The sequence below is a fragment of the Trichosurus vulpecula genome, chromosome 3 (assembly GCF_011100635.1).
Source record: "Trichosurus vulpecula isolate mTriVul1 chromosome 3, mTriVul1.pri, whole genome shotgun sequence".
Lineage (NCBI taxonomy): Eukaryota > Metazoa > Chordata > Mammalia > Diprotodontia > Phalangeridae > Trichosurus > Trichosurus vulpecula.
Genome location: NC_050575.1, coordinates 431014604 through 431039963, shown reverse-complemented (window position 1 = coordinate 431039963; position 25360 = coordinate 431014604). Strand labels below are relative to the sequence as shown.

At 50.5% G+C, this 25360-nt stretch overlaps 1 protein-coding gene across 1 annotated transcript in view; it reads left to right on the top strand.

Moving 5' to 3' along the window:
- The first annotated feature begins 1535 nt into the window (after positions 1–1535).
- Positions 1536–25360, top strand: part of SLC25A37 (solute carrier family 25 member 37) — a 50331-nt gene continuing 26506 nt past the window's right edge. Inside the window, exon 1 of the mRNA XM_036749505.1 lies at positions 1536–1911. Within this exon, the coding sequence (XP_036605400.1) occupies positions 1711–1911 (201 nt within the window). The 5' untranslated portion in view covers positions 1536–1710. The remainder of the gene's footprint in view (positions 1912–25360) is intronic.

Below are 25360 nucleotides of genomic sequence, written 5' to 3'. Positions count from 1 at the left end.
TAATGGAATGTTAGAAGGTCTGGGCTGGAAAGGACCACAGAGGTCATGTGATCCAACCCCCCCCCCCTTTTTTTTACAGAGGGTCTGGTCAATAATGAGTGCATATTGCATTTACTATGTGGGGGCCAAGTACAATATTGGGCCCTGAGACAAAGGGAGAAAAGGAATTTACCCGCTATGGGGGAGCCGGCATACACATGAGCACACACAGAATGGATACCTGCTAGATACAAAGTAGCCTTAATAGCTTCAGAGGGGCTAGCAGTGGGCCAGGGGAAGATAAGGCTCTTGTTCTCTAAGGAGGGATGGTGAAAAGAGAGAGCATTCCAGTCCTAGGAAACTCTCCTTGGCAGCTGAGTGGAGGATGGATTGGAGTGAAATGTCACCCACCTAAAAGATCTGGAGTCAGGAAGACCTGAGTTCAAATGTGCCCTCTGATACTTACTAACTAGCTTGTGATCCCAGGCATGTCACTTAATCCTGTGTGCCTCAGTTTCCTCATCTATGAAATGCACTGGAGAAGGAAATGGAAAATCACTCCAGCATCTCTGCCAAGAAAACGCCAAATGGGGTCACAGAGAGTTGGAGACGACTGAATAACACAACAGTACATCTAACCCCTCTGCCTCAGTTTCCTCATCTGAAAGACGGGGATAACAATGGCACCTACCTTAGTACATACCAAGGGTGCTTGGCACACGGTGGGAACTTATTAAGTGCTCCTTGGCTAGCTGAGCGACCCAGTAAGCACGCGGGACTCTCCCCAGGGCTGGTAGCCTCAGTTTTCCTGGGCTGTATTAGCCCCTGCCTCACCGGGTTATTGTGAGGCTCGGATGAGATAATTCGCCCAAAGTCCTTTGCAAACTCTGAAAATGTCAGCTGCTGGCACGATTCAGGGGCCTAGGTAAGGCTGGATTGGGCATCGGTCCCAATCTGGATTACTGTTAGGTGGAGTGGAAGCTTCCATGGGTGGAAGCGTGGAAGGCGTGCAGGCCTCACTAACCCCGAGAGAAATGGAGGACGGACTGGGGGCTACGGGTCGGCTCCCTTAGGGTAGAGGCTGCTGCGGAGCCCCCCACGGGGCTGGGCAGAGATGGGCATGGCCGCGTTGGCGCCTCTCCACGTCCAGAGTACCGTGGCTCATGCAACAGGCCGTCCTTGCAACTTTTCTCCATTCCGGGCCTCTGGAATGCGAGGCTGCCGGGCAAAGCTGGCTTTGCAAAACCCTCCTGGCCCAGGGCTGGGGCTCTATCGGCGGGGGGCTGCCACTCGTGGGGCACTCCCGGCCCCCGCGGGGCCGTGCACGCGCGCCCTTCCCGAGGGAGGGAGGGGGGAGGAGCGGGAGGAGTGCACCCCACCCTCGCCTCCCCGCCCCTCCCCAGGAGCACCCCGAGCCCGCGCCGCGTCCCCTCCCTCTCCCCCCGCCCCACCGAGGCCCCGGCTGCCTGGAAATGTGCAGGGAGCTGTGACGTCACAGAGGGGGCGGGCCCGCGCGGCGGGCACGCCAATGAGGGGGCGCGGGCCGGCCTTCCCTCGCTCGGGATTGGCGGCGGCCGCCCCGCCCGGCCGCGCTCCCCCCTCCCCGCCATGGCGTCAGGCGCCGCTGCAGCCGGAGGTGGGAGCCAGTTGAAGGAGTGAAGTTTTTTCTGCGGCCGCTCGGCTCCGCTCGCCCTCCTGCTCCCACGCCTCGGCCCCGGCGGCGGCGGGCGGATGGCGCTGCGGAGCCCGGCTGCGGGGCTGAGGATGGATGGGGACGCCCGCGAAGGCGGCGGCGGCGGCGGCGGCAAAGACGCGGGCGCAGAGGACTACGAGAACCTGCCCACCAGCGCCTCTCTGTCCACGCACATGACAGCTGGGGCCATGGCCGGGATCCTGGAGCACTCAGTCATGTACCCCGTGGACTGCGTGAAGGTGAGGCTCCGCGAGCACGCGTGGGCCCCCGGGGACACCCCTCCCCCCCCGTACGAGCCTGCCGGTGCTGCGAGCCGGCGTGCGCGCGCCACTGCTGCGGGGGGTGCCCAGTGCCGAGGGCGCCCCTGCCCGGTCACGTTCCACCCCGGGGACCTTCCATCCCGGGGGCGCCCCTGCCCGGCCACGGTCCACCCCGGGGACCTTCCATCCCGGGGGGCGTTCCACTCGGGGAGCGGGGAGGAGCGTGCAGGGCCGCCGCCGGGCTGGCTGTGCCCTGCTCCCCGCCCCTTGGAGCCGGGGATGGCGCGCGCCATCGGAGCCCTCTTCCTTGTCCTGGGAGGGCTCGGCCCGCCCCCTCCTCCTGCTCGTCCTCGCCCCCTAGCCCCGCAGCGAGTACATTTCTCCCAGAGTGGGTGTGTGCTTTTTGGGGGGAGGGGGAACAGACTATTACACTGGAGCACGGGTCGCTGCCCTCTGCTTGAGTTTCTGCGCTCAGCAACACCCCCCCCCCTTAACCCCCTCTCTACGAGGGTGCCCCTGGGCAGAGACCATGCACAGGAGAAACTTGCATCCGCTGCCCCTTCCTTCTCCGTCCATCCAGCCGGCAGGCTCCGTCTGCCCGGGAGAAAGGGGACCGGCTGCCCCAGCTTATTTTTCGTTGGTTTGCAGGGGGTGGGTGCCCTGGCTCTGAGCTGGCGAGGGCAGCCTCTTCCTGGACGTGGCAGCTGCCGTCTCCCTGGGTGGACTCGGGTCCCTTCCCCCCCTCCAGTGCCGAAGACCCCGAGGCAGGCATTCCCGGGATAGTGAAGCTGATAGGGCGGGTGCCAGATTCCAGGTGGAGGACAGAAAAACTGCCGGATTCCGCTCCCTCCGGGGGAAGAAGGGACCTGGGAGAGTGGTAGTTTTTCTTCCCCCGTATCATTTAAACACCCACGTGGAGAAAGTGGGGCCCGGAAGGGTTGCCTGTTGAGAGTTCCGGGGCAAGCCGTGGATGGGGGTCAGGATCAGAGATCTAGCTAGTGCTGGTCCTGCCGTTAACCAGTTGGGCCCTAGCTTAGCTGTGTGACCTTGGGCAAGTCACTGCGCTGGCCTTTAACATTCTCCCTCCACCCCCATCCAGATGAGGGAAGAATGGAGTAGATGGTCTTTGAGTCCTCATCCAGTTAGACCCTAGAACCGAAAGGGACCTCAGAGGTCATGGAGTCCAACTTTCTTATCTTACAGGGGAGGAGGAGACTGAGGACCAGGGAGCTTAAGTCACTTGTCCAAAGTCACATAGCTTTGTGGACTCCACAGTCCTCCTGTTCCTTCTCCTGTATCATGCTGCCTACAGGGCACCTGGGGTGGCTAAGAGTTTAGCTACAATATGGTCCCTGCCTGGTTGGGTGTGCAGGGCTCTGTATGGATAAGACATTGGTGAGCTCATGCTTCTTCGTATTGTAGATTACATATACTCATTGTGGGCAGGAAGTTTTATTTCTTTCTGTCTTGGGTACCTGACATATAGTAGGTGCTTAATAAATGGTGGTTGAATTGATGTGAGCTCCTGGGGTTTCTCGCTATTGGGCTGCCCCCAGAGCATTCCCAGCAGAGCATTTCTGGCCCGGACAGCAAGGCTGATGCCCAGTTAACGCTGTATCTCCCCAGTGTCCACCAGCACAGTTGGGTACAATGAGGGCTTTGGCCCTGAGGGTTGCATGAAGCCCTATCTATGATCTGCTGATACTCAGGCTTGGGGCAGGACCTGACACATGGTAGGTAATAATTCATAAATGCATTGATTGAGGGCAGATTTTTCTCACCTCTGCCCACTGATAAAGTCAGGGCCACAGGAGGAAGTCAGAGACCGGTCCTGCCTGCTGAGTGTTTGCTGGTGGTGTCTGGAAAATAGAGTGGCATTCACTGGAGAGAGGCAGTGTGGTCCCAGCCTGGCCTTTGGCAAGGGTTTTTGTCCACAAGGATCATAGGGCTACAGATGGAAGGAACCTTAAGCCAGCCTCATCATATTACAGATGAGGAAACCAGGAGACTTGCCCTGGGTCACTAAGTGAAAGAGCTGAGATTGCTAGTCTGTCCCCTAGACAAAAGTTCTCCCCTGCAGCTGGGTCTACCTCCAGCCTTCCGCCTAGTCTAGAGCTCCCTGGTCCAGCTGAGGCTCTAGCCTGTCCCCTGGTCCAGGGCTCCCCCCTCCAGCTGAATCTCTAGCCTGTCCCCTAGTCCAGGGCTCCCTGCCTCCGGCTGAGTCTCTAGCCTGTCCCCTAGTCCAGGGCTCCCTGCCTCCAGATGAGTCTCTAGCTTGTCCCCTGGTCCAGGGCTTCCCGGTCCAGCTGAGTCTCTAGCCTGTCCCCTGGTCCAGGGCTCCCCCCTCCAGCTGAGTCTCTAGCTTGTCCCCTGGTCCAGGGCTCCCTGCTCCAGCTGAATCTCTAGCCCATCCCCTGGTCCAGGACTCCCCCTTCCAGCTGAGGCTGTAGCCTGTCCCCTAGTCCAGGGCTCTGTCCTGCAGCTCCTGGCCTCATTCAGTTGCCGAGGATACAATTTGCCCTCCTTCCACTTGTTTCCCACCAATCTGTCTCTTAGAGAGAAGAGCACTTCCCTGTCTTAGGTGCCAAGGTGTCCTGAGCACGTAGGACATTATAATTGGGGGTGGGGGGAGGAGCAGAGATCTAAGACTTAGAAGACCTTGGTTCCAGTCTCACTCTGTCAGTTAATTGGCCTTGTGACCTTGCGGGGGAAGGGATAATAGTATCACCTCTTTGATGCTTGATTTTTTCATCTCTAAAATGGGGATGAAATTTCTGTACCATCTATTCCCAAGGGGTGATGTGCTAACAGAGGAGGCTGGCAGGAATAGCCTGTTGTAAAGATCTATGCAAAAAAAAAATCTTTTTTTTGAACTGCAAGTGAGATCATGCCTGCCAGGTCCTTGGCCTATCTCCCCAGGAACTGTAGAATACCAAGTGGCCCTCCTGTAGGAAGCAGTCCATCCATCAGTGAGAACAGAGCTCGCCACCTTGGAGGCCATGCTCCCAGGTACTTGGATAAAGGCTGGGGGGAAACACCCGAGCCCAGGGTGGTTATCTGAGTACGCCTCAGACCTGGAGCCCATGCGGAGCTGGCCAGGAGCCCCATCCTCCATGGCTTTGGCAGCCTGATGCCTCTGTCTAGTCACTGCAGATAAGTGTCTCCACGTCTCTGGGGTGACTTTGGCTTCTAGTCTTTAACAAACAAACAAACACACTTACAATTTGTAGGATCTTTTTCGGGGAAAACCCTACCACGTGTGACATCTGGTCTGCCTTCCTTCTGTTTTTGGGTCTCACCTGGTTCTTCTTGATTTGGGTGCCTCTAATAGCTTATAGTAAGCATCGCTATATTTGTATCCAGTTGTTAACTGTGCTTTTCAGAGGATTCTCTGCAGATGTTTTCAAGACCTGGGAATGGAGGGCACCTTCCTTGAAGGAACAGTGGACCCTGGGAGTCCAGGAGACTTGGGTTCTAATTCTGGCTTTGCCCTTATCCCAGGCAGGGCCAGACCCCTCTTCTCTTGTGAAATGAGCATGTAAGACAGTAGATGATGATGTTTTACAAAAATTATCTCATTGTATTGTCACATAAATCCTGGGAGGCAGATTGTTGCTACTTTGATCCCAGTTTTAGAGATCAGAAAACTGAGTCTCAAAGAGGGGTCGAGGCCTGCCCAAGGTCACTCAGCTGCTGAGGGCCTGAGGGGAGACTCTGGTCTCTGCCTCCCTGCCTGCAAGCTGAGGGCTCTCCCCTCCTGCCCCCTACAGCACAGCCGATGATTCGGCTCCTCGAACCTGGAGCCTTTCCTTTCAGCCTCAGCATCTGTTTCCCTGTGCCACCCACTTCCCTGACTGTCTGCCCCTGGATTTCAGAATCGAGAGGTAGTGCGGTCTGGAGCTTGGGCTTGAGGAGACCACTGAGACTTGATAGCTTTGTGACCACGGGGAAATCACTTCCTCTCTGAGCCTCAGTTTCCTCGTTTTTACAGTATGGGGGTTATGCTGAATGACCTGAGAGGGCCCCTTTAGTGCTGAATCTGTCTGATCTTAAAAGACATGGGTTCTGTTCTGGCCTCAGTCACTTTCTGTCTAGGTGACCATGGTCACAGTTCTCTGAGCCTCAACTCCCTCATCTGTAAGTGGGGACAAATGCCATGTCTGCTCAGAGGGTTATGAGGATCAGATGAGGTAAGTGGAGACAAAGTGCTCCATAGAATGTGACCTGTTATTATTGGGTGGCTGGCCCAGGGGCCTAGGCAGCGTCCCCTTAGAGCAGGAGCTGAATTCATTGTCTCCGTCCTCTCCTCCAGGCCCTCAGCTTGAGTTGAGGCCCTCCCTCTCCCCAGTGCCAGGCTTGGGCCAGGGGTCGGGAGGCATCTTTAGGTGTTGTCCAGGGTTCTTCTGGGCCGAAGGGTGTCAGTTGGGACTGGCGGACTCTGCTGTTCCAAGTCAGGAGTGCGGAGGGAGAGTGGAGCCAGAATGCCAGGTGGGTGGAGAAGGAAATTCCAACCAGATTAGGCGAGGCATACAGAGCCTGTGCTGGTCCCTGAAGCAGCGGCAGCAGCAGTGACAGCAGCAGAGAGAGGGGCAAAAGGAATCTTCCAGGATAGAGGTCTCCTTTTTCTTCCTCCTACCCCAGGCTCCCATCAGGAGTGAGAGGGACAGGCTGAAGAGGCCTCCCACCTGCCTCTCCAAACCACGGGGACTTAATAAGTTTCAGTGCAGAGAAAACTGAAGTTTAGGAGTTAGAAGACCTGGCTAGGAATTCCAGCTTCTTCCCCTGTACCCCATGGGCCCTTACCCTTGCCTGGGTCTCAGTTTCCCTATCTGTAAAATGAGAGGGTTGGATTAGATAGCCTTTTGGTTCTGCAGCCTATGGCCCTGGCCAAATTCCTACCCTTGTCTGGGTCTCAGTTTCCTGGTTTGCAAAATGAGGGGGTTGGACTCAGTGACCCCAGAGGCCCTTTCTACCTTCAGATGCCATGAATTCATCTCCTCTGCTGAATGGCAGGACTGTATGTCTTTTTCTCTCGGGATTTGGAATTGTAGGGTGCTTTGGAGGGGTGTGGCCATTAGGATTATGAGGAGCGCTGCTGCTTGCAGTAGCAGAGGGGACAGAATTCTGCAGGTGGGGTCAGGAAGACCTAGGTTGGAATCCCGCCTTGGATGCTACTAATGGTACTTTGGGTAAGTCATTTTCACCTTTAAGGAGCCTCTTTCCTCCTTTGGAAAATATTGTAGTATCTGTTCTTCCCCCCTACCCCCCACCCTGGTTTGTGAGGCTAGTGAGGATCATAGCTAGAAAGGACCATAGAAATATTTAGTCCCCCAAGCGCCCCTTCTTCCCACGATTGCACTGATGAAGAAACCAAGGCTTAGGGAGGGGGAAAACAGACTTGGCCAAGGCACTTTGGTAATTCCCTCTGGAACCAAGTGCCAGAGGTGTGGAATTTGAATTTATGTCCTCTCACCTCATCTGCTGCCTCTGGAGGCAATGCCCATAATAACGTAAAGCTTTCAGCCTCCTTCTGTTCCTTCCGGGTTTTTTCTGCCCCTGTAAAGAAAAAGGATGGTAGGAACCAGGCCCCATGTTTCCAATCTTGGAGCAAAATTATTCTGTTCTTCCCCCCATCCCAGTCTGTTTTCTCTTCCTTTTTACCCCCAAATCAGAAAGTCACGGAATCTCAGAGACAGAAGAGATCTTACCATGATTATCAAGTCCGTTCCCCTCATTTTACAAGAGGAGAAACTGAGGCCCAAAGAGTTCATATCAGGGTTATAACCCATTGGTTCTGGGAGGATGGTTGGTCACCTGATCCGATCCCCTCCAGCTGTGAAGTCAGTTTGCCATGTTACAGCTAACAGCCAGGATGTTACTGCTAACAGCTAGAACAAGCACCCAGGTCTCCCGGTTCTCAGTACAACAACATTCCTTTCCATTATTGATGCCGTGAGGAGTGTGGCTTCCTGGTGCGGTGATTGAGGGCTACCTTTTCTGTAACTGATTTCGGATCACTTGCCTCCCTTCTGTCACAGGACCAGAGGGACCAGAGACTAGAGTAGGAAGGGGCCCCTTTGTTTTGTGGTCCTGTTTATTCTTGCCATCCTGTTTGTGGCAGTGGAAAGATCCGAGACTTGGAGAGGAGGCAGAAAACTTTCCGGTCGGCTCTTTTGTTACTTGGGGTGTCTCTGAGATCGCACAATTCAGAGCATCTTGTCTTAGCTGCCCTCATTTGACTGATGAGGGGTGGGAGTGACTTGGCCAAGGTCACACAACTAGTTTTGACTCTAAATCCAGGGATGGAGAAGGCAAGGGGGAGCTGGGAGCAGGGGCCAGAATTTAACCGTGACTCAGCTGGTCCAAAAGGAAACAGGCTCTGGGATGAACAGGGAGGATTTTCTGGGATCAGGTTGTTTGTCTGGGAACCTTATGGCCCAGGAGAAGTAATGGCGCTGTGATGGTAAGTCAGTACAATGTGTGCCGAAGGAGTGGGGAAGGAAGGCTGGTGTGTAAATAGACCGTGTGTGTGTGTGTGTGTGTGTGTGTGTGTGTGTGTGTGTGTGTGTGTGTGTCTGTCTGTGTTCATAACCTTCCTCAGGCCCCATACCGAATTCTTAAGGCTCTTGGTGAATCTTGGATTTGAGTCAGATAACAAATCACTTAGGACCATAGCCTGATGTTCAGAAAACGAGATTTGTCGTTTTGCTTTTAGGACAGGCAGTAGTGGTTAGGGGGCTGGGCTTAGGAAGATCACACTGTCCATGTGAGCCTGGGCAAGCTCTTTGTGCCTAGGGAGCTTAGACTAGTTGGTTGCAGAGGAGGTGCTACCTGCACCCATAGAAGGAGTTTCCTTACCTGGAAGTTCCTGATGCTTGTGAAGTTGACAGAATCCTCGATGAACCTTCCCCAGTTATGCCCAATCCAGCTACTTTAGTCTGAGAGTACAGTGTTCTGCCCCCATGGTTCCACCCCTCTCTGCCGGGAAAAGGGAGGCCTATAGTTTCCTCATCTGTTTTCTGGACCTAATAATGGTTATTCCTTGGGGTACAGCTGATTGAGGTAATTGTATGCCTGCCTCTCCAGAGGACACCACTCCCTTCATTCCGCCTCAGTCCGGACCAGCCTTCCAATCACGCCTTATACTCCTCGCTAAACAGCGCCGGGGCCATTCAGTCCACATCCCTCACTTGGTTTGGTCAATTTCCCAGTTGGTGCTCACTCTGTTTGCAGTTCTTGGCAACCTCCCCCCCACCCAAATAAGCACATATGTAAGTGCTGCTACCCCCCTCAGAGCGTAAGCTCCTAGAGGGCAGGAACTGATTCATTGTTTTGTCTTTGCGTCTGAGCCGCCTAACACTGTGCCTGGCGCATAGTAGGTGATTAATAAATGCTTGTCGATTGGTTTATTTTTCTCTGACTTCCTTGGGATATATGTGTGTATACATATGTATCTCCATACATACACATATGTATACATAGTTTCAGTATCTCGAAAGAAACGTGAGAAGCCCAAATTTAGAGCTATCGCCCCTCCCAGTGTTCATAGTGACTGTTTGTGCCTGACCTGTGGTGCAGCCTTTGGAGCCATACTGGTCTGATCAGACAGCTGGACTCACAGTACCCTGACCCTGATGTAGCCATGTTCTTCTGGTCCTCTTGGATTACCAAGGACAACAGCAGCCAGTATACGTAGCCCCGTAGACGTGTCTATATATAAATACACGTATGTGTGTATATGCACGCTCACACGTCTGTATGTCTTCTGTCTATTTATCTGTCTATGTCTCTCTCTCCAGTAGTGGAATTGCTGGGTCAGAGCCAACTTTTCTCATTTTCCCAAAGAGGCAGCTGAGGCCCGGAAGGGTGAGGTTTGCAACCACCAGTAATAGGCTTGCTGACCCCAGCGCTAATGACTCTAGTCTCTCCAGCCCAGGGTCTCCATGTGCAGCCCAGAGGGACCCCTGTGTGGGTGTTAGGTGAGCTCGCTAGGCCTGTCTCTTTCCCCATCCCCCTCCTGTGCTCAGGGGATTAGCCAGGCTGCCTCCTTCTGGAGGAGGAATGCCAGAGCAGCTGGGCCTGGCCGATGTCCCCAGGTTTTAATGAGGAGGCTTCCTGTGGCTGGAGTCTGCCTCCCTCTCAGGACTCCGGTGGGGGAAGTGGGGCTCTGACTCTTTGACTTAGCACCCCCAAACCTTAGGCCCTCAGGGTTGAAAAGAACCTTAGGGGTCATGTGATCCAACCACCCTGTCTCTTCTTGGATACCTCCAGTGACGGGGAGCTCATTACTCTACTCCTTCCTCTGTTGTGCATCAGCCTTAGGGAGGCCTTGTAGCTCCTTCTCTCCTGTAAGTATAAAAACAATCTAACACCTGATTAATAATGGTAGAATAATACAGTGTTCTGAAGTTTGGTGTCCCACAACCACCCTGGGAGGTGATTACTACAAGTGGTATTGTCTCCGTTTTATAGATGAGGAAACTGAGGAGCATAGAGGAAGCGTGACTGAGCCTGGGGCACACAGCTAGTCAGTGGCTGGCACACAGAAGGCGATTAATAAATGCTTGCTGATTAATGGTAAGTGCCATCGCCAGTCTGTCCCAATTCCCACCGCCCAGGGCGCTCTCCACTGAGCCACACTCTCCTCTAGCCAAGTGTCTCTGTCCTGGCCTGGCTCTGCCCAACAGAGAGGTGGCAGAAAAGTCGCTCCTTCTCCTTGTCTGAGATGGGGGGATGGGAGGACCCGGGAGGGGGCCAGTGTGCCTTTACTCCTCAGTGAGGATTTATTAAGTACCTACTGTGTACCTTGCCTTGGACTAGGTGCTGGGGATACTTGACAAACTGAAGTAGTCTCTTCCCTCGGGAGCTTGCGGATCTATTAAATTGCAGTCTTTTCCATGTGTGAACAACATATAAAGTAGTGAGGAAACTTCTCTTCCCAGGAGTTGTCTGGGGGCTCTGAGAGGTTAAAAATGACTTGGCCAGGGTCACAGGCAGGATGTGTCAGAGGCTGGACTTGAACCCAGACCTTCCTGAGATCAGCTTCCATAGGAAATAGAACTAGGTCCTGAGGAGGCAGAATGAGCCCCATGAAGTGGTCAGATTATTTAGATTTCATATGTACATAGTGCTGTGGGAAGGCAGATGGGTTGAGGTGGAGGGACTAGCAACTGGAGCAATCAGGAAAAACTCATGTGGGGAGAGAGCTGAGCCTTAGAGGGAGTCAGAAATTTCAGGGGATGTAGGTGAAAGAGAATGTTTTAGGGATGGGGCATAGCTTATGCAAAAGTATGAGGGCTGGAAAAGGACTATTTTCTATGAGGAATTATCACAGACTTATGTGGCTGGAATATGTGCATGAAGGTGTGGTGTGTAATAAGCCTGGAAAAGTTAGCTGGAAGCAGATTAAGGACTTGAAATTCCAAAAAAGAGTTTGTAATTGATCTTGGGAGCCAGAGGAGTGAATCCATGGGGGCAGGGAGAATGTGGTGGCCAGCATTGGACTTTAGAAATATGAGTTTGTGTGGAGGGTGGATGGGAGAAGGGGCAACCTGAAGTTCCATTTCCCTCTGAGATTCTGTAGCCTGCCTAAGGTCACATATCCAGCGTCAGTCAAGACTTGAACCCAAGTCTCCTGACTTCCTAGTGCAGTGGCCTCTTTGGCTTCTTGATGGAACCACAGGGTGGGATTTCCTCTGCCTGGCCCTTGTCACTGAAAAATAATGAATTTTTTATTTTTTTTAATAGCCCTTCCCATCCCTCGCCAGCTAGCCATCCATTGTAAAGAAAGACTCAAGGAAGCATTTTGTTAAAACCAATTGATATCCATTGAGTCTGACAATCAGTATATGCAGTATTCTACACCCAGAGTTCTCCTGGGCAGAGAAGGGAGGGGGGATGCTTTCAAGAGAGAGAGACAGACAGACAGGAGAGAGACTCAAGCATGAGTGTGTGTGTGTGTGTGTGTGTGTGTGTGTGTGTGTGTGTGTGTGTGTGTGTGAAGTAGTAATAATGAAAAGGGAACAGCTCAAAAGAGACCTTGGCAATTGAAACCTACTTATCAGGTTGGCCAAATGTTGCCTCTTTTTTCCTAAGTACTTAGGGGAAAAGCGATCACTGGCCCCTAGGCTGGGGCAGGCGCAGCTGAGCCGTGCCTCTCTGGGGCTGCTCGGGCTCTTCACAGGTACAGTGTGAAGTACTGGACAGATCAGTGGTCCAGGACCTGGGCCCCTTGTGCCATTGATTGGCTCTGTGCTCTTGGCCAAGTATGGTTTTCTTTTTTTATTCTCTGAGCCTTAACTACCTCCCTCTTAAGGCTGGTACTGTATCAGTCAATCAGTAAGCATTCATTAAAGACCTATTTTGTGCAAGGCACAGTGCTAGGCACTGGGGAAACAGAAAAATTGAAGCAGTTCCAGCCCTTGGAGGTTACAGATCTTTGAGGACTCTTCTAGATGTAATAGCCCATGTTGATAAAATTTTATGTACAAACATTAGGTGATTGCAAATGCAGCCTCAGATACTTACTGTCTGACCCTGTATAAGTCCTTTAACCTCTCTTTGCCTCAGTTTCCTCAGTCATCAAATGAGGGTAGTAATAGAACTTCTTAGGATTGTTGTGAGGATCCAATGGGATCATATTTACAAAGGGCTTAGCACAGTATATAACACATAGTAGGTGCTTAATAAATGCTCATTCCTTTCCCATACAAGATAGAATAATAAAATTCCCCCTCTCAGGGGAGATCATAGACTCTACCTTTTCTTTCAAGTGCAGAAATCTCCTCTCCAGAATTCTCACTGGGTGTTTAGTCTCTTAGCCTGTGGGACGGAGCGGGGTGAGGACAATACATTTTCTTTGCTCTTTTTGGGGTTCATCTCAGACCGTATTATACAACATTCGGTTTTGTTTTTATTTTTGTATTTTAAAACAAATTGGTATAAAATGGGGACAGGGAGGTGGGCACGTGCATTTATATAGCGCCTACTATGTGCCAGGCCCAGGAGGCAGGGGTGGTTATTGTCATTGTTGGTGTCCTTATTACCATTTTACAGATGAGGAAACTGAGGCAAAAAGAGGTGAAGTGACTTGCTCAAGGCACACAGCTGGGTCACATTTGAACTCGGGGCTCCCTGACTCCAGGCCTGGTGCTGTATCCACTGGGCCACCAAGATGCCTAATAGTGAACCACACACCCCGGTTTCCCCATCTGTAAAGAGGGGCGTTGGAATTGGTGATTTCTTGGATCCATTCCAGCTTTAAGTAAATCTGTGAACCTGTGACCTCCCGGGCTGGTTATTATAAAAGCCAAAGCTTCTCAAGGGCCGTGACTAGATGTCTCAGTGTTGGCAGCACATAGTAGGTACATGATAAATGCTCCTGAGATTGAATTGCTCTAGAATTGTGAGTTGCTTTCATAAAGCCAGCTGTCGGGTTGGCCAAACAAATATGGTCATTATCTCTCCACACTTGTTTTTTCCTCTCTTTCCTGATAAAAAGCTTATTCATGGAGAGCCATAATTAGAACTCATGGTGTCAGCTTCCAGGCGTGGGTCTTTGCCATGCTGCCTGTCCCCTCTGCCACAAACTGGGGGTGGTGCTTCTGAACCAGACCTTTTGGGGCCTTCGATGACATTGCCTCTGCCGCCAGCCTCGTCTGAAACCGAGCTGACAGATTAGCCTCTGAAGTGGAGAGCTGCCTCCTGCGGTGGTGGCCTCCCCTTTTAAAATGGGACGTGAACGAGAGTGGTCTTGCTCGGAGACACCGGCCGAGGTCCTTATCTTTGACCGCCTTCATTTTTGCTTGTGTATCTGTGTGCTTAGCGAGTAATAGGTGCTCATTAAATACTTGTTGGCAGTTTGAATCACCCAGGAGAAGGTCTCAGGGCCTATTGTGGATATTTGCCTAGAAGCCATTTAAGTCATAGCTAAAAGAGACCTCTTGGAGGCTGTTTAGTCTGAACCCCCATTTTACAGATGAGCAAATGGAGGCCCAGACATTAGATGAGACTTGCCCAAAGTTGCAAAGGTACTAAGAGCAAAGATTTGAACCCAGGCCAGCCAATTTCCCCTATGCTGGGGAAATGTTCCTCCAAGCTCTTCTGTCTACCTCTGGCTACCCAACTGTCCACCCTGTACCACCCACACTTAGGTGCGATGAGGGTCTCAACCTGGCAGGAGGCAGTTAGAGTCTATTATGTATGTACAACAGGATAATACCAGCTATTGTGGATTCAGATGGCACAAGACAGCCAGGCCATGGAGGAGTTTACAGTCACTTGGAGGGAATAAAACAGAGGCATAAATAGCTATGTTGTATGCATAAGCTGTAAAACAAGATCCTCAAAAGGAGAGACTTGGGTGGGGGAAATCAGGGAAGGCTTCATGGAAGTGGGGACACTTTGGGTTAATCATTAAGTACCCGTGTGTCAGGTACTGTGCTTAGGGCTAGAGAAGGTGACGATTGAAATAATGCCTACTTTGTAATGGGGAAACAGTAAGTTCATATGTAAGTATAAGCGGAATGAATATGAAATAAATATTAGGAAGGGAGTGTAGGTCAGGAAAGACTTCATACAGAAGACAGTGCTTAGGCTTTGTCTTGAAGGAAGTAAGGGATTCTATGAGGCAGCGGTGAGGAGGGGAGGGCATTCAAGGTATGAGAAGCGGGGAGCCGGATGCAAAGGCATGGTGGTGGGAGATGAGAGGATGGAACAGAGAAAAGGCCAATTTGATCAGACCTTAGAACAGGCAAGAGAGTTACATACAATGAGGCTGGTAAGACAGATGGTAAAGGACTTCAAGAGCCAGACAGAGGAGTTTATATATTCTCTTAGAGGCAAGAGGGAGAGAAATACTGAGGCTTACTGAGTTGGAGGGAGGGTGGGGTCAGATGTTTGCTAAAAGAGAATCACTTTGGGAGCTATGTGGTAGATAAACTGGAGTTGAGAGAGATCTGAGTTGGGGAAGCAAATGACTTCATATTTTTATTTTATTTTTCCTCAATTATGTGTAAAAACAATTTTAAACATTTTTTTAAATTTTCAGTTCCAAATTATCTACTTCCTGCTCTCCTTTCCCTCCTGGAGAAGAAAAGCAATTTGCTATAGATTATACTTGTGTAGTCAGGCAAATAATTTCCATATTAGCCATGTCGCATAAGAAAACAGACTAAAAAACCAAGAAAAATGTTTAAAAAGTCTGCTTTGATCTACACTCAGTTCTTTTTCTGGAGGTGGACATGTGTTCAGAATTGTCTTGTATCATTGTATTGCTGAGAATAGCTAAGTCTTTCACAGTTGATCATCATTACAATGTTGCTGTTCCTGTGTACAATGTTCTGTTCTGCTCACTTCACTTTGGATCAGTTCATATAAGTCTTCCCAGGTTTTTCTGAGAGCATCTTACTCATCATTTCTTATAGTGCGGTAGTATTTCACCACAATTAGAGAGTACAACTTGTTCAGCCATCCCCCAATGGATGAGCATCCTCTCAATTTCCAGTGAGCTCCTATATTTTTGTATGTGGGAGAGACAAATGAGGAGGCCATTGCAGTAGTCTGGGCCCAGGTAACTGCTCTGAGAGGGGCGAGATGGCTCAGATGTAGGAGACACTGTGGAGGTCCAAGGATTTGGCCACCAATGGGGTATGTCTGGTGAGAGAGAATGTTGAGTCCTGGAAAATGATGAGATTTTGAAACTGATTATAGGGGAAGATGATGATGCATTTGACAGAAAGAAGGAAGTTTGGAAGAGGGGGCAGGGTTGGGGGGAAGGTGCTGAGTTCTGTTTTGGACATTTTGAGGTCGAGGTACCTATGGGACATGCAGGAGGAAATATGCAGTAGGCATTTAGTGACTGGGGCAGGATGGTTTGGACTGGGAATCATTTGCATAGAGATGATCAGTAAACCCATGGCAGCTGATATAGGTGCTCGGAGAGGGAAAGGAAAGATTTTGCTGGGCAGGCCCAGAGACCTGGAGATGATAATGGGCTGTGGGAGATGAGAGAGTGCTGAGGGCTGCATTTTGGCTGGAGTACAGAGGGAGGAACAGCCAGGGGGGTGGGAGCAGCAGACAGTCCCCCATTTGGATGACCATAGACAAATGCCTTCCTCTCTCTGGGCTCAGTTTCCTCTTCTGTAAGATGAAAAAGTTAGATTATTTCCAAGGTCCCTCCCAGATTGAGGTGGCACTTTCTACTTCATGGACATCCTGCCCACAGGCATGCCAATCACGGCCTCTCTCCTTGTTTGCCAAGATTAGTCACTGTGGGAGAGCACGTGGGCTGCCATGAATTGCCTTAAAAATGCAAACACAGGAGCCCCTTTCCTTTTACCCCCTCCCCTCCTCCTTCCATCCTCTCTCTCTCTCTCTCTCCCTCCTTTCTCCCTCTCTCTTTCCTTCCCCCTTCCTGTCCTTCTTCCTCTCCCTCCCTCATTCCCTCTCTCACCCATCCCTCTTTGCTCCCGCCCCCCCCAAGTAGTTCCAAAGAGGGAGCAGGGTTGGCAGTCATTCCATAGTGATTTTGTTTTTCTTTGTTTTCCTGCCCCCAAGTATTTTCTGGATAAAGACAAGCAAAAGTGTGGACATCAGGGAAAGTCTGAGCAGGGTGGGGTCTCTTGCCCAACCAGGCGAGCAGGTTTGTGCAATATCTGGCCGAGGTTAGGCCACAGGAAGGGGCAGAGGGCAGTTGCTGTGTGGGTCTGGTCTGTCTGTCTTGGCCTGAAGGCCCAGCCCTGGTGGGCCCTAGGTCACTCCATCCAAGGTGGGACCTTAGAAAGTCCTGGCCCAACCCTTCATTCCAGAAGCTCAGTGGGGGAGGGGCTGGATGGCTTTTGCTTTCCTCATACCTTCATTTACATATATGTTCCCTAGTCCCACCCAAGCCAAGAAAAGAGGAAAAGGCAGCTCAGCAAAACCAACCCAGTAGCGGCCAAGTCTGACTGATATATGTAGTATTCCACACCCATAGTCCCCAACTTGTACAAAGGGAGGGGGGAGGTACATTTATTCCTCTTTTCTGCTGGGTGTAAACTTTGTGCCAAGGCTGGGGAGAATAACCGAGTTTAAATTTAGTTTGCTTCAACTTTGCTTTATTAAGTTCCAGTCTCTACCCTCAAGAAATGTATATCCCTTTTCGGAGAGACTTTGTATGTTATCTATATAGTTATATACAAAGTATTTGCAAGAAAAAAAAAACTAAGTAACATTGAGGCAGAAGGCACTAGCAACTAGGGCAGGGATCAGGAAAGCTTTGTAGAGAATGTGGTGTTTAAACACAGAATTTTAAGGGGTACTAAGTTTGTTAGAGGCTGAGGGGTGAGGAAAGTGCATTCTAGGCGTGGGGCATGGCTCATGCAAAAGCATGGAGGTAGGAAACGAAGTAACCAATTTGGCTGCACCTTAATCGTGACCATCCCAGGCATTGCTGTCTTGGTTTTGCTAACTTTACTTGGCATCAGTCCATGTGAGACCTCAAAGGTTTATGGAATCTGCCCCTTTGAGCATTTCTTCTGCTGATTTTGGCATTATTCTTCAATACTGTTCTGTTGCATTTACATGCCTCGATTTGACTTTGCCATGCTCCCATTTGAGGGGCATTCACTTGATTTCCATTCGTTTGCTACCACAAGGAGGGCTGTTCTCAGTATTTTATGTTTTGGGGATCTTTACCCTCCTTGGGGTACTTGCCCACCCCCTTGTGTGTCTGAGTCAGAGGGTGTGGACGACTGTCCAGTCAAGACCAGCTGGTATGCTTGCCACTCACCAGTATCTTCTCATGTCCCCTTTGCCAAATCTGAGCCTGATGTGAAATGCCTTTGTAGCATTCATTCCTATGGTTGTGGATAGCTTGGATTTCTCCTCTGTTCATAATCTCAGAGTCAGGAATCCCTAGGTGTTCAGACCCTGCTATATGTGCCCCATGGCAAATGTCAACCTCTGTGGACCTCAGTTTCCCTATCTGTAAAAGAAGCAGGTTGGAGTTGATGACCTCATAAGTGAAGTTCCTTCCATCTTCTATGAAAGGAGACACTTTCCCCGGCCTGAAGCTGCCCTGCCCTCAGCTGTTGGGGCTTTCCCCAGCCATGCCTCTCTCTTCTGTTTGTCCTTATCTTCCCGAATAAACTCATTTGTTGGAATGGAAGAGGAGGAAGTGGGTGATGGGACAAAGGAGCCTTTGGGATCCTTTGGGCTCTTGGCTTAGGGAATTGACTGGAAGGGCTGGTGAGAAGGGCACCGCACCCTGCCTGGCTTGGCTCTGGGGAGGCGAGCTGGAGAGGAAGTTCCTTGCAACACACATGAACCTTCTCCACCTGCTGGGAAACTCTTCTCCCTGGCTCTGACTCACTGGCTGAGCTCTGTTCAAGGTGCCTCCTTTTGTGAATGGCAGAGCTGACCACAGGTGTCTCAAGGCCTTGGGAGAGATGGGGGGAGGGGCTAGCTGCTTAGTGGGTGGGAGAAGCCAGACCTGAGAGGGCCGAGGCAAGGCCATTGCAGACACCAGAAGGTGGTTCCCGTTGTCAGCCATGCTCTGGGGAGTGAGGTTCTGTGTGGCTAAAGCCTGGCTTGTGTGTGTTGGGCTGAGGAGGACAGCTTTTATGGGACCGGCCTTTAAGAAGGGGCAGAAGGCAGCTCCTTAGAGCAGCAGTATCTTACCTCCCCTTTATGGATGGGCTGGCTGCCCTTGCAGAGACTGACAGGTGGGGCCTCAGGCTGTGACGCTTGGGCCTCTCCTGGAATCCAAGGCCTTTTGGGGCCCAGATCCCACCCCAGACATGAGCTGCTCCTCCTGTTGTTAATTTGGTCTAGGCTTGTCAGTTCTTTGGGCTTGGGACTTCCCAGTGGAAACTCCTTGATTGATAGTCGTCAGCAGCCTGTCCTGCTGGTGTCTGATGTTCAGAAACGTGGGGTCACTCAGCTGTATTGCCAGATCTCATTATCATTGTGCTTACAGTTATGTGGCATCAGGAGAGCAGATTTTGGAGTCTCTGGATCCTCTCGCAGCTGCTACAGCCTTGAACATGTCTGTTTCCCTCTCTCAAGCCTCAGTCTCCCATCTGTGAAATGGGCCTGGTGATGCTAGTACTGCCTACCTTATGGGGCTGCTGGGAGGATGATGCTTTCTTTGCATAGGATGCCCCATAGAAAAGGGAGAAGATTTTATTTATTCATTCCTGCTGGTCATGCTCTTCGCCATGGGTGGAATGTGAGTGTCTTTGGGTCCCAGTGACCAGGCTGCTCTTTCAGGACTGACAGGATCCTAGGTCAAGAGTTAAACGGACTGTAGAGGCCTGGCTTTGATGATTGGAGAAACCGAGGCCCAGATTGGCCGCAAGATTCCAGCCCAGGCTCCCGGTGGCCCAGGGGACAACCCTTTCAGACAACCCTCCAGTCTCCCAGAAAAGCTCCTTCCTGCTGTCCTAGACTGGGGCTGGTGGCTCAAACATCATTGTCTTGGCTAGCGTTTACATAAGGCTTTAAGGTTTGCAGAGCCTTAGGAACCTGAGGCAGACAGCGAAGTGACCCAGGGTCACCCAGATATGAAGTGTCAGAGGTTGGGATTGACTCAGGTCTTCCAGACTGCAGGCCTGGCACTCTTCCCTTCTGCCGCTCCCCCACCGCCCCCATTTGGGTGATAATTTTAATGAGAACAATAAGAGCTTCTGTTTGCCTGGCATTCTACATGCATTAGTTCATTTGAGTCTTTTGAGGTGGGTTCAATTCTTGTCCCCATTTTCAGATGGGGAAACCGAGTCTCCAAGCTGTTATGGGACATGTACAGGGCCCCACAGCTAGAAAGTGTCAGATGTGGATTTGAACCCAGTTCTTTCTGACTTCATCCTGCCACCCAAAAGAACTGTGGGGGAAGGGGGACATCTTAGCTGACTAGGCAGCCACATCCTGTTACCTCCAACTGGTTCTGACACTGGATCCAAGGGCAAGCCTCCGGAGGTTTTTATTTCGGGCTTGTTTGTTGGCCTTGATGCCTAACCTCGAGTATCAGATGCCCAGAAGCAGGCCTGGCTTGGCAAAGAGGAGAATCTGGCCTCCATGGGGCTCAGCAGGGCTGCTGCCTCAGGGGCTGCCATGCCACACACAGGCCTGTGTTGGTTGGGCATCCCCTAGGGGAGGGGGCAGCTTTGTCCTTTTCTAGACTGGGGAGCTGGGGGTTCTGACAACTCCCAGCTGTTCAGGGAGGAGAAGGTCAGTGTGAGAGCCATGTGGCAGGGAGAGTGCAGCTTGAATTTCATAGAATGGCCTGATTGGGGTTTGAGCATGGGGGGAGGAATCAAGCATTTCTGGTCCAAGAGTTCAAATCCCCAAGTGGTACAGGAGGCCAGGGAGCTGTCTTCCTCCCTCCCTCCCTTCTTCCCTTCCTTCCTTCCTTCCTTCCTTCCTCCTTCCCTTTTCTTTCTGTTTTTATCTCTCCTTCCCTCTCTCCCCTTTCTTCCTTTCCTTCCTTACTTCTCTTCATTTCTTTCTTTTTTCTTTCTATTTCTCCCTCCCTCTCTCCCTTCCTTCCCTCTTTCCCTCTGTTCTTTCCCTTTCTTTCTCTCTCTTTCTCCTTTTCTTTCCTTCCCTCCTTCCCTTCTTTTCTTTCTTTCTCCCTCCCTGTCTCCCTCCCTTCCTTCTTTCCCTCCCTTTTCTCTCTTTTCCCTCTCTCCCTTCCTTCCTTCTTTCCTTCCTTCCTTCCTTCCTTCCTTCCTTCCTTCCTTCCTCCTTCCCTTTTCTTTCTGTCTTTATCTCTCCTTCCCTCTTTCCCTCCTTTCTTTCTTTCTCTCTCTTTCTCATTTCCTTCTTTCCCTTCATTTCTTTTTTCTTTCTTTCTATTTCTCCCTCCCTATCTCCCTTCCTTCTCTCGTTTTCTTTTCTTTATCTCTTTCTCCTTTCCTTCACTCCTTCCCTTCTTTCCTTTCTTTCTCCCTCCATCTCTCCCTTCCTTCCCTCTTTCCCTCCCTTTTCTCTTTTTCCCTTCCTCCCTCCTTCCCTCCTTCTCTCCTTTTTTTCTTTCTCCTAATATACTTAACTTTGACTTCTGAAGCAGTCAACTAATAACTCTGCGGGCCAAGCAGATTAAGGAGGACTAAGGATCCAATCAGCCTTCCTCTTTGGAAAACAGGTGCTGATTTACTGCTGTTCAGGCCCAGCCTACTAGACAGAGAACTTTTAAGATTGGAAGCCTGTCAGCTGACTTGCTGGGTTGTATGACCTTGGGTGAGTCATTTGGCTTCTCTAGACTCTAGTCCTCCTAGTCTGTAAAATGAAACCATCTCTCAGACCCTCCTCCTCCTGTCCTTGTTTCTAATTCTGGGATTTCCTCTTGAGGATTTGCCGTCTGGTTTTTCGTATTGGGGATGACTGCTGGGACTCCATTTCTCTCCTCCTTTTTCCTTTCTCAAGACTGGGAGCTGGAGTCAAAAGTGCAGTTGAGCAGTTGGCTCCCTTATCCACCTGGACAAAGCCTTAGTCTTAATGAAAGCTCACATATATAGCATTTTCATTGTCCAGAACCCTTTCCTCCCAGAAGCCCAAGGGAAGAAGCTCCCGCCAGCACCCAGATACAGGGCCCTGTAGCTATCTAACAACCAGGGCTTTGGACATAATCGAGTAGATCTGAATTATTTCTGTTGTATAGATGAGGAGGCTCATAGACAAACAGTTACTTTTCCACTATGTTGAGGCAGTGCTGGTTTTCAAAGCAGGCATTGACATCCTAGATTAGACCTGGAAGGAAATTGAGAGATGTCATCTAACTGCACACCTTAATTTTACACATGAAGAAACTGAAGCATTGAGAAAATTGAAGTGACTTGGCCAGGGTCACACAGCTAGTAAGTGTGTGAGTTTAGATTTGAACTCAGGCCTTCCTGACTCCAACCCTAGGACCTCACTTAGGGGATGGATTAATGGTCAGTTTTTCTGCTGTCCCATTGGGGTGTCTTGTCAGGATAATACTTAGCCTCCTTTTGTTGGGGAGGAGGAGGTTCTGGGAGATAGGTTTCCTTTTCTGCCCTGTTCAGGGAAGTTCTGGGCCACTCATGCCAGCCATTTCTTCATAGAAAGTTCCCAGAGTTCCTTTGGATGATTCTGGAACAATCCAAACTCATTTGGAACGTGTGGTTTTTACTGGAAGATGATTTTAATTGAAAACAGGTTTCTGGCAGCAGCTCCAAGCGATTTGGCGGAAGATGGGTGAAGGGGCCAGGGAGGATCATGGGAGATGTTTGTGTAACCCTGAAGCTGCCAGTGAATGGCCATGAGAACAACTGACTGCAGTTGGGAGGCATGGGGAAAAGCAGTCCAGAGCGATGGACTTGTTCCTCTGGCTGCTCTCAAAACTGTTGTTTTTGACAGTTGCTTGGAGTAAGTTTAAAGGTACTGGGCTTCTACTAACTAGGAAGTCATTCACCCAGCAAGAATTTATTAGATGCCTTTGGTGTTCCAGGTACTGCCCCAGATGTGGGAGATACAAAAAGAAAAACAAGATAACCCTTTGGAAGTAAACACTTTTATTGTCTCCATTATACAGATGAAGAAACTGAGGCCTAGAGTTGAAGTGACTTGTCTAGAGTCACACAGGGCTAGTTATTGTCTGAGGCAGGATTAGCATTGGGCACTGTGACACTGGACAAGTTATTTGTTGGGCATCGGTTTCCTCATCTGTGAAGTGGGAGGAGGGAGATTGGATTTCTAGGATGGCTTCTTGTCAGTTCTTGATGTCCTCTCCTGGTTTCTCTTCTCTCTACGGGTCAGCATAGACACACTGTTGAGTCCTTAAACAGACTTGTGAACTACCATATCATCACAGAAAAACTGTCAGGTCCTAGCATCTGTGTGAATTGCCGTGTCATTCTTTCACTTTGTTTAACAAACATGCATGTAAGATACTCTGTGCTAGGTGCTAGGGAGACAGATATATACGACACTGACATTGCTCTCAGAGAGTTTACGGTCAAATAAGGAAAAACTTGTACGAAAGCAGCTGGGTGTGATAGATGGGGCAGCAAGTGCAAGAAGTTGCGTGAGAAACAATAGGAAGGAGGGAGTCCCTTTCATTTAGGCTCAAGTCAGGGTAGCCATTATGGAGGAGGTATCATCTGAGTTGGGACTTGACCCAGAACCTGGGCAGGTTCCAAGGATGGAGGACCATTTGAGCAAAGGTCTGGAGATGGGAAAAGGCAGGATAAGAACAAGAGATACAGAGTGACTCAGTTTGGCTTTGTAATATAAGAAGACCTTAGTGATTGTGAAGAGCCTTAAATGCCAGAATCAGACTGTGTCTATATTCAGTAGTCAGTGGGGAGCCCCTGAATTCTTCTGAGTAGAGAATAGCATGATCAGAGCAGGGGCTTAGGAAGATCTTGGCCTCATGGACTGGAGAGGGAAGATAGTTTGGGATTGATAGCTGATTCACCAAGTACTTGGGAGCCTTCCTCCTAACCGCAAATACCTCCCATCCATCCATGCATCCATCCATGCATCCATCCATCCATCCATGCATCCATCCATGCATCCATCCATCCATCCCCTTTGCTCCACTTATGGTCCCCACCCTAGTGGAGTGGGGAGCATTGTAATTGTCTCCCAGCTGTACCCACCTTTCATACAGCTGCCCAAGTTGGTATTCCTAGAGAACAAGGCTGACCATATCAGTATTCAGGAACCTCCCATGGCTCCCAATTGCTTCTAGATTAAAATACAGGCTCCCCTCTTTGGCATTTAAAGCCTTTTCCAATCCTTCCTGAGCTGACCTTTCCAGGTGCACTTCACATGACTAATCTGGGATGACATCTTGCCTCTGTCACCATGGGAGCAAGTAGCCTGGAGGGGGCTCCTCTTGCAGCCCCATCTCTATGCTGTCTGGCCAACTTCTTACTCCTCACATGTTCACTCTCCATCTCCTACCTCCAGGCTTTTGCACCCCATTGCTCTCCCTCTTCACCTTGCTCACCAACACATCCGCTCTCCTGCCACCACCTTCCTGTGAGGTCTTCCCTCTGTACCCCAGGCCTTGTGTTCTGTTCCTTGTCACCCTTCAGAGATGGCTCCTATGCAGAGTTCACATTGCCCTGGGATCTGTGGAAACAGTGCAGCCTCTTGGCCTGAAGCTGGACAGTAGGAGTCAGCCTGTGTTTGAGCCTCCAGAGGGCCTGCCCTAGAGACATTATCTCACCAAATCTGTGACACAGGTGCTCTTAGTTAGCCTCTTTTGGTGGACAAGGAGACTGAGGCTCAGAGGAGGTTTGGTGAGTTGCCTAGGGTCGCACAGCTACTAATCCTCTAATGACTCATTGAGTCAGTAAACATTTATTAAGCCCCAACTGTGTGCCAGGCTACTCTTTATCCCTGGATCTTTGTGTAAACTTCCTAAGCGCTTCTTCAGTCTGCCGGCTGACTTTTAGTGCTCACTGTATATTGAGCCCTGTGCTAAGCTTTAGGAATACAGTTCTTCCCTGCCCTAAGGGAGCTTCCAGGTGGGCTCCCAGTAGGTTTGTAAGTCTATGCAATCTTCTGGAGGCTGTCTTTCTTATCTTTTGGTTCTCTATCCTTTGTGTGGAGCTGGAGACCTAACCACTGCCAGCCTTTGATAAAAAGGTCAGCTTGGAGACCTGGAGCCTCCTTCTCCTTTGTTGAGGGGCTTGGAGGAAAGGTGGCCTTCCAGACTCAATCTGGAGAAGAGCCCAAGGAGGTTACTGCTGCAGTGGGGCTGGGAAGTCAATCAATGCGCATTTATTAAGCACCCAGTATATGCCAGGCAGTGGGCCAGTCCAGGGCTCACAGTTTAGCAGGGGGAGACTTTACTGTCTGTAGGTGTATTAAAAGCAGATACAGATAAAATTGCAGGATGGGAATTGGGGAATTAGGGAATAGCTCTGGGGCGGGGGTGAGGGGGAGGGAAGTCACTTAGCTAGCTTTTAAATGGTTCTTTAAGGTTTGCAGAGTGCTTCATGAATAGTATTTCATCTGATCTGCCACTTCCTTCTCTGGCCCATTTCACAGATGAGGAAACAGATCAGAAGGGTCACCCAGGTAGTGGATGTCTGAGGCCGGATTTGAACTCAGGTCTTCCTGACTCCCAAGTCCAGTTGTCTATTCAGTGTACTCCCTTGCTGCTTTATGTAAAAGGTGGCATTTTGCACTAAGCTTTGAAGGAGGCATGGAATTCTAAGAGGTGATGGGAAGAGTGTGCATTCCAGGCCTGGAGATGGGAAATAGGAGCATTGTGTAAGAGAAAGGAGCCGAAGGCTAGTTTGCCTGGACCATAACGGGTTTGGAGGGAGAGGGGGGTAGAGTGTATAAAGCTGGAAAGGTAGTTTGGGCCAGGCCATGGCCAAGGTCACTGAGAGCTGGCCCCTGCCCCCAGATTTTGGGAACAGTCTGCACCTAAACTGTCTCTCTAAACTCATCGGTGAGTGCTAGAATG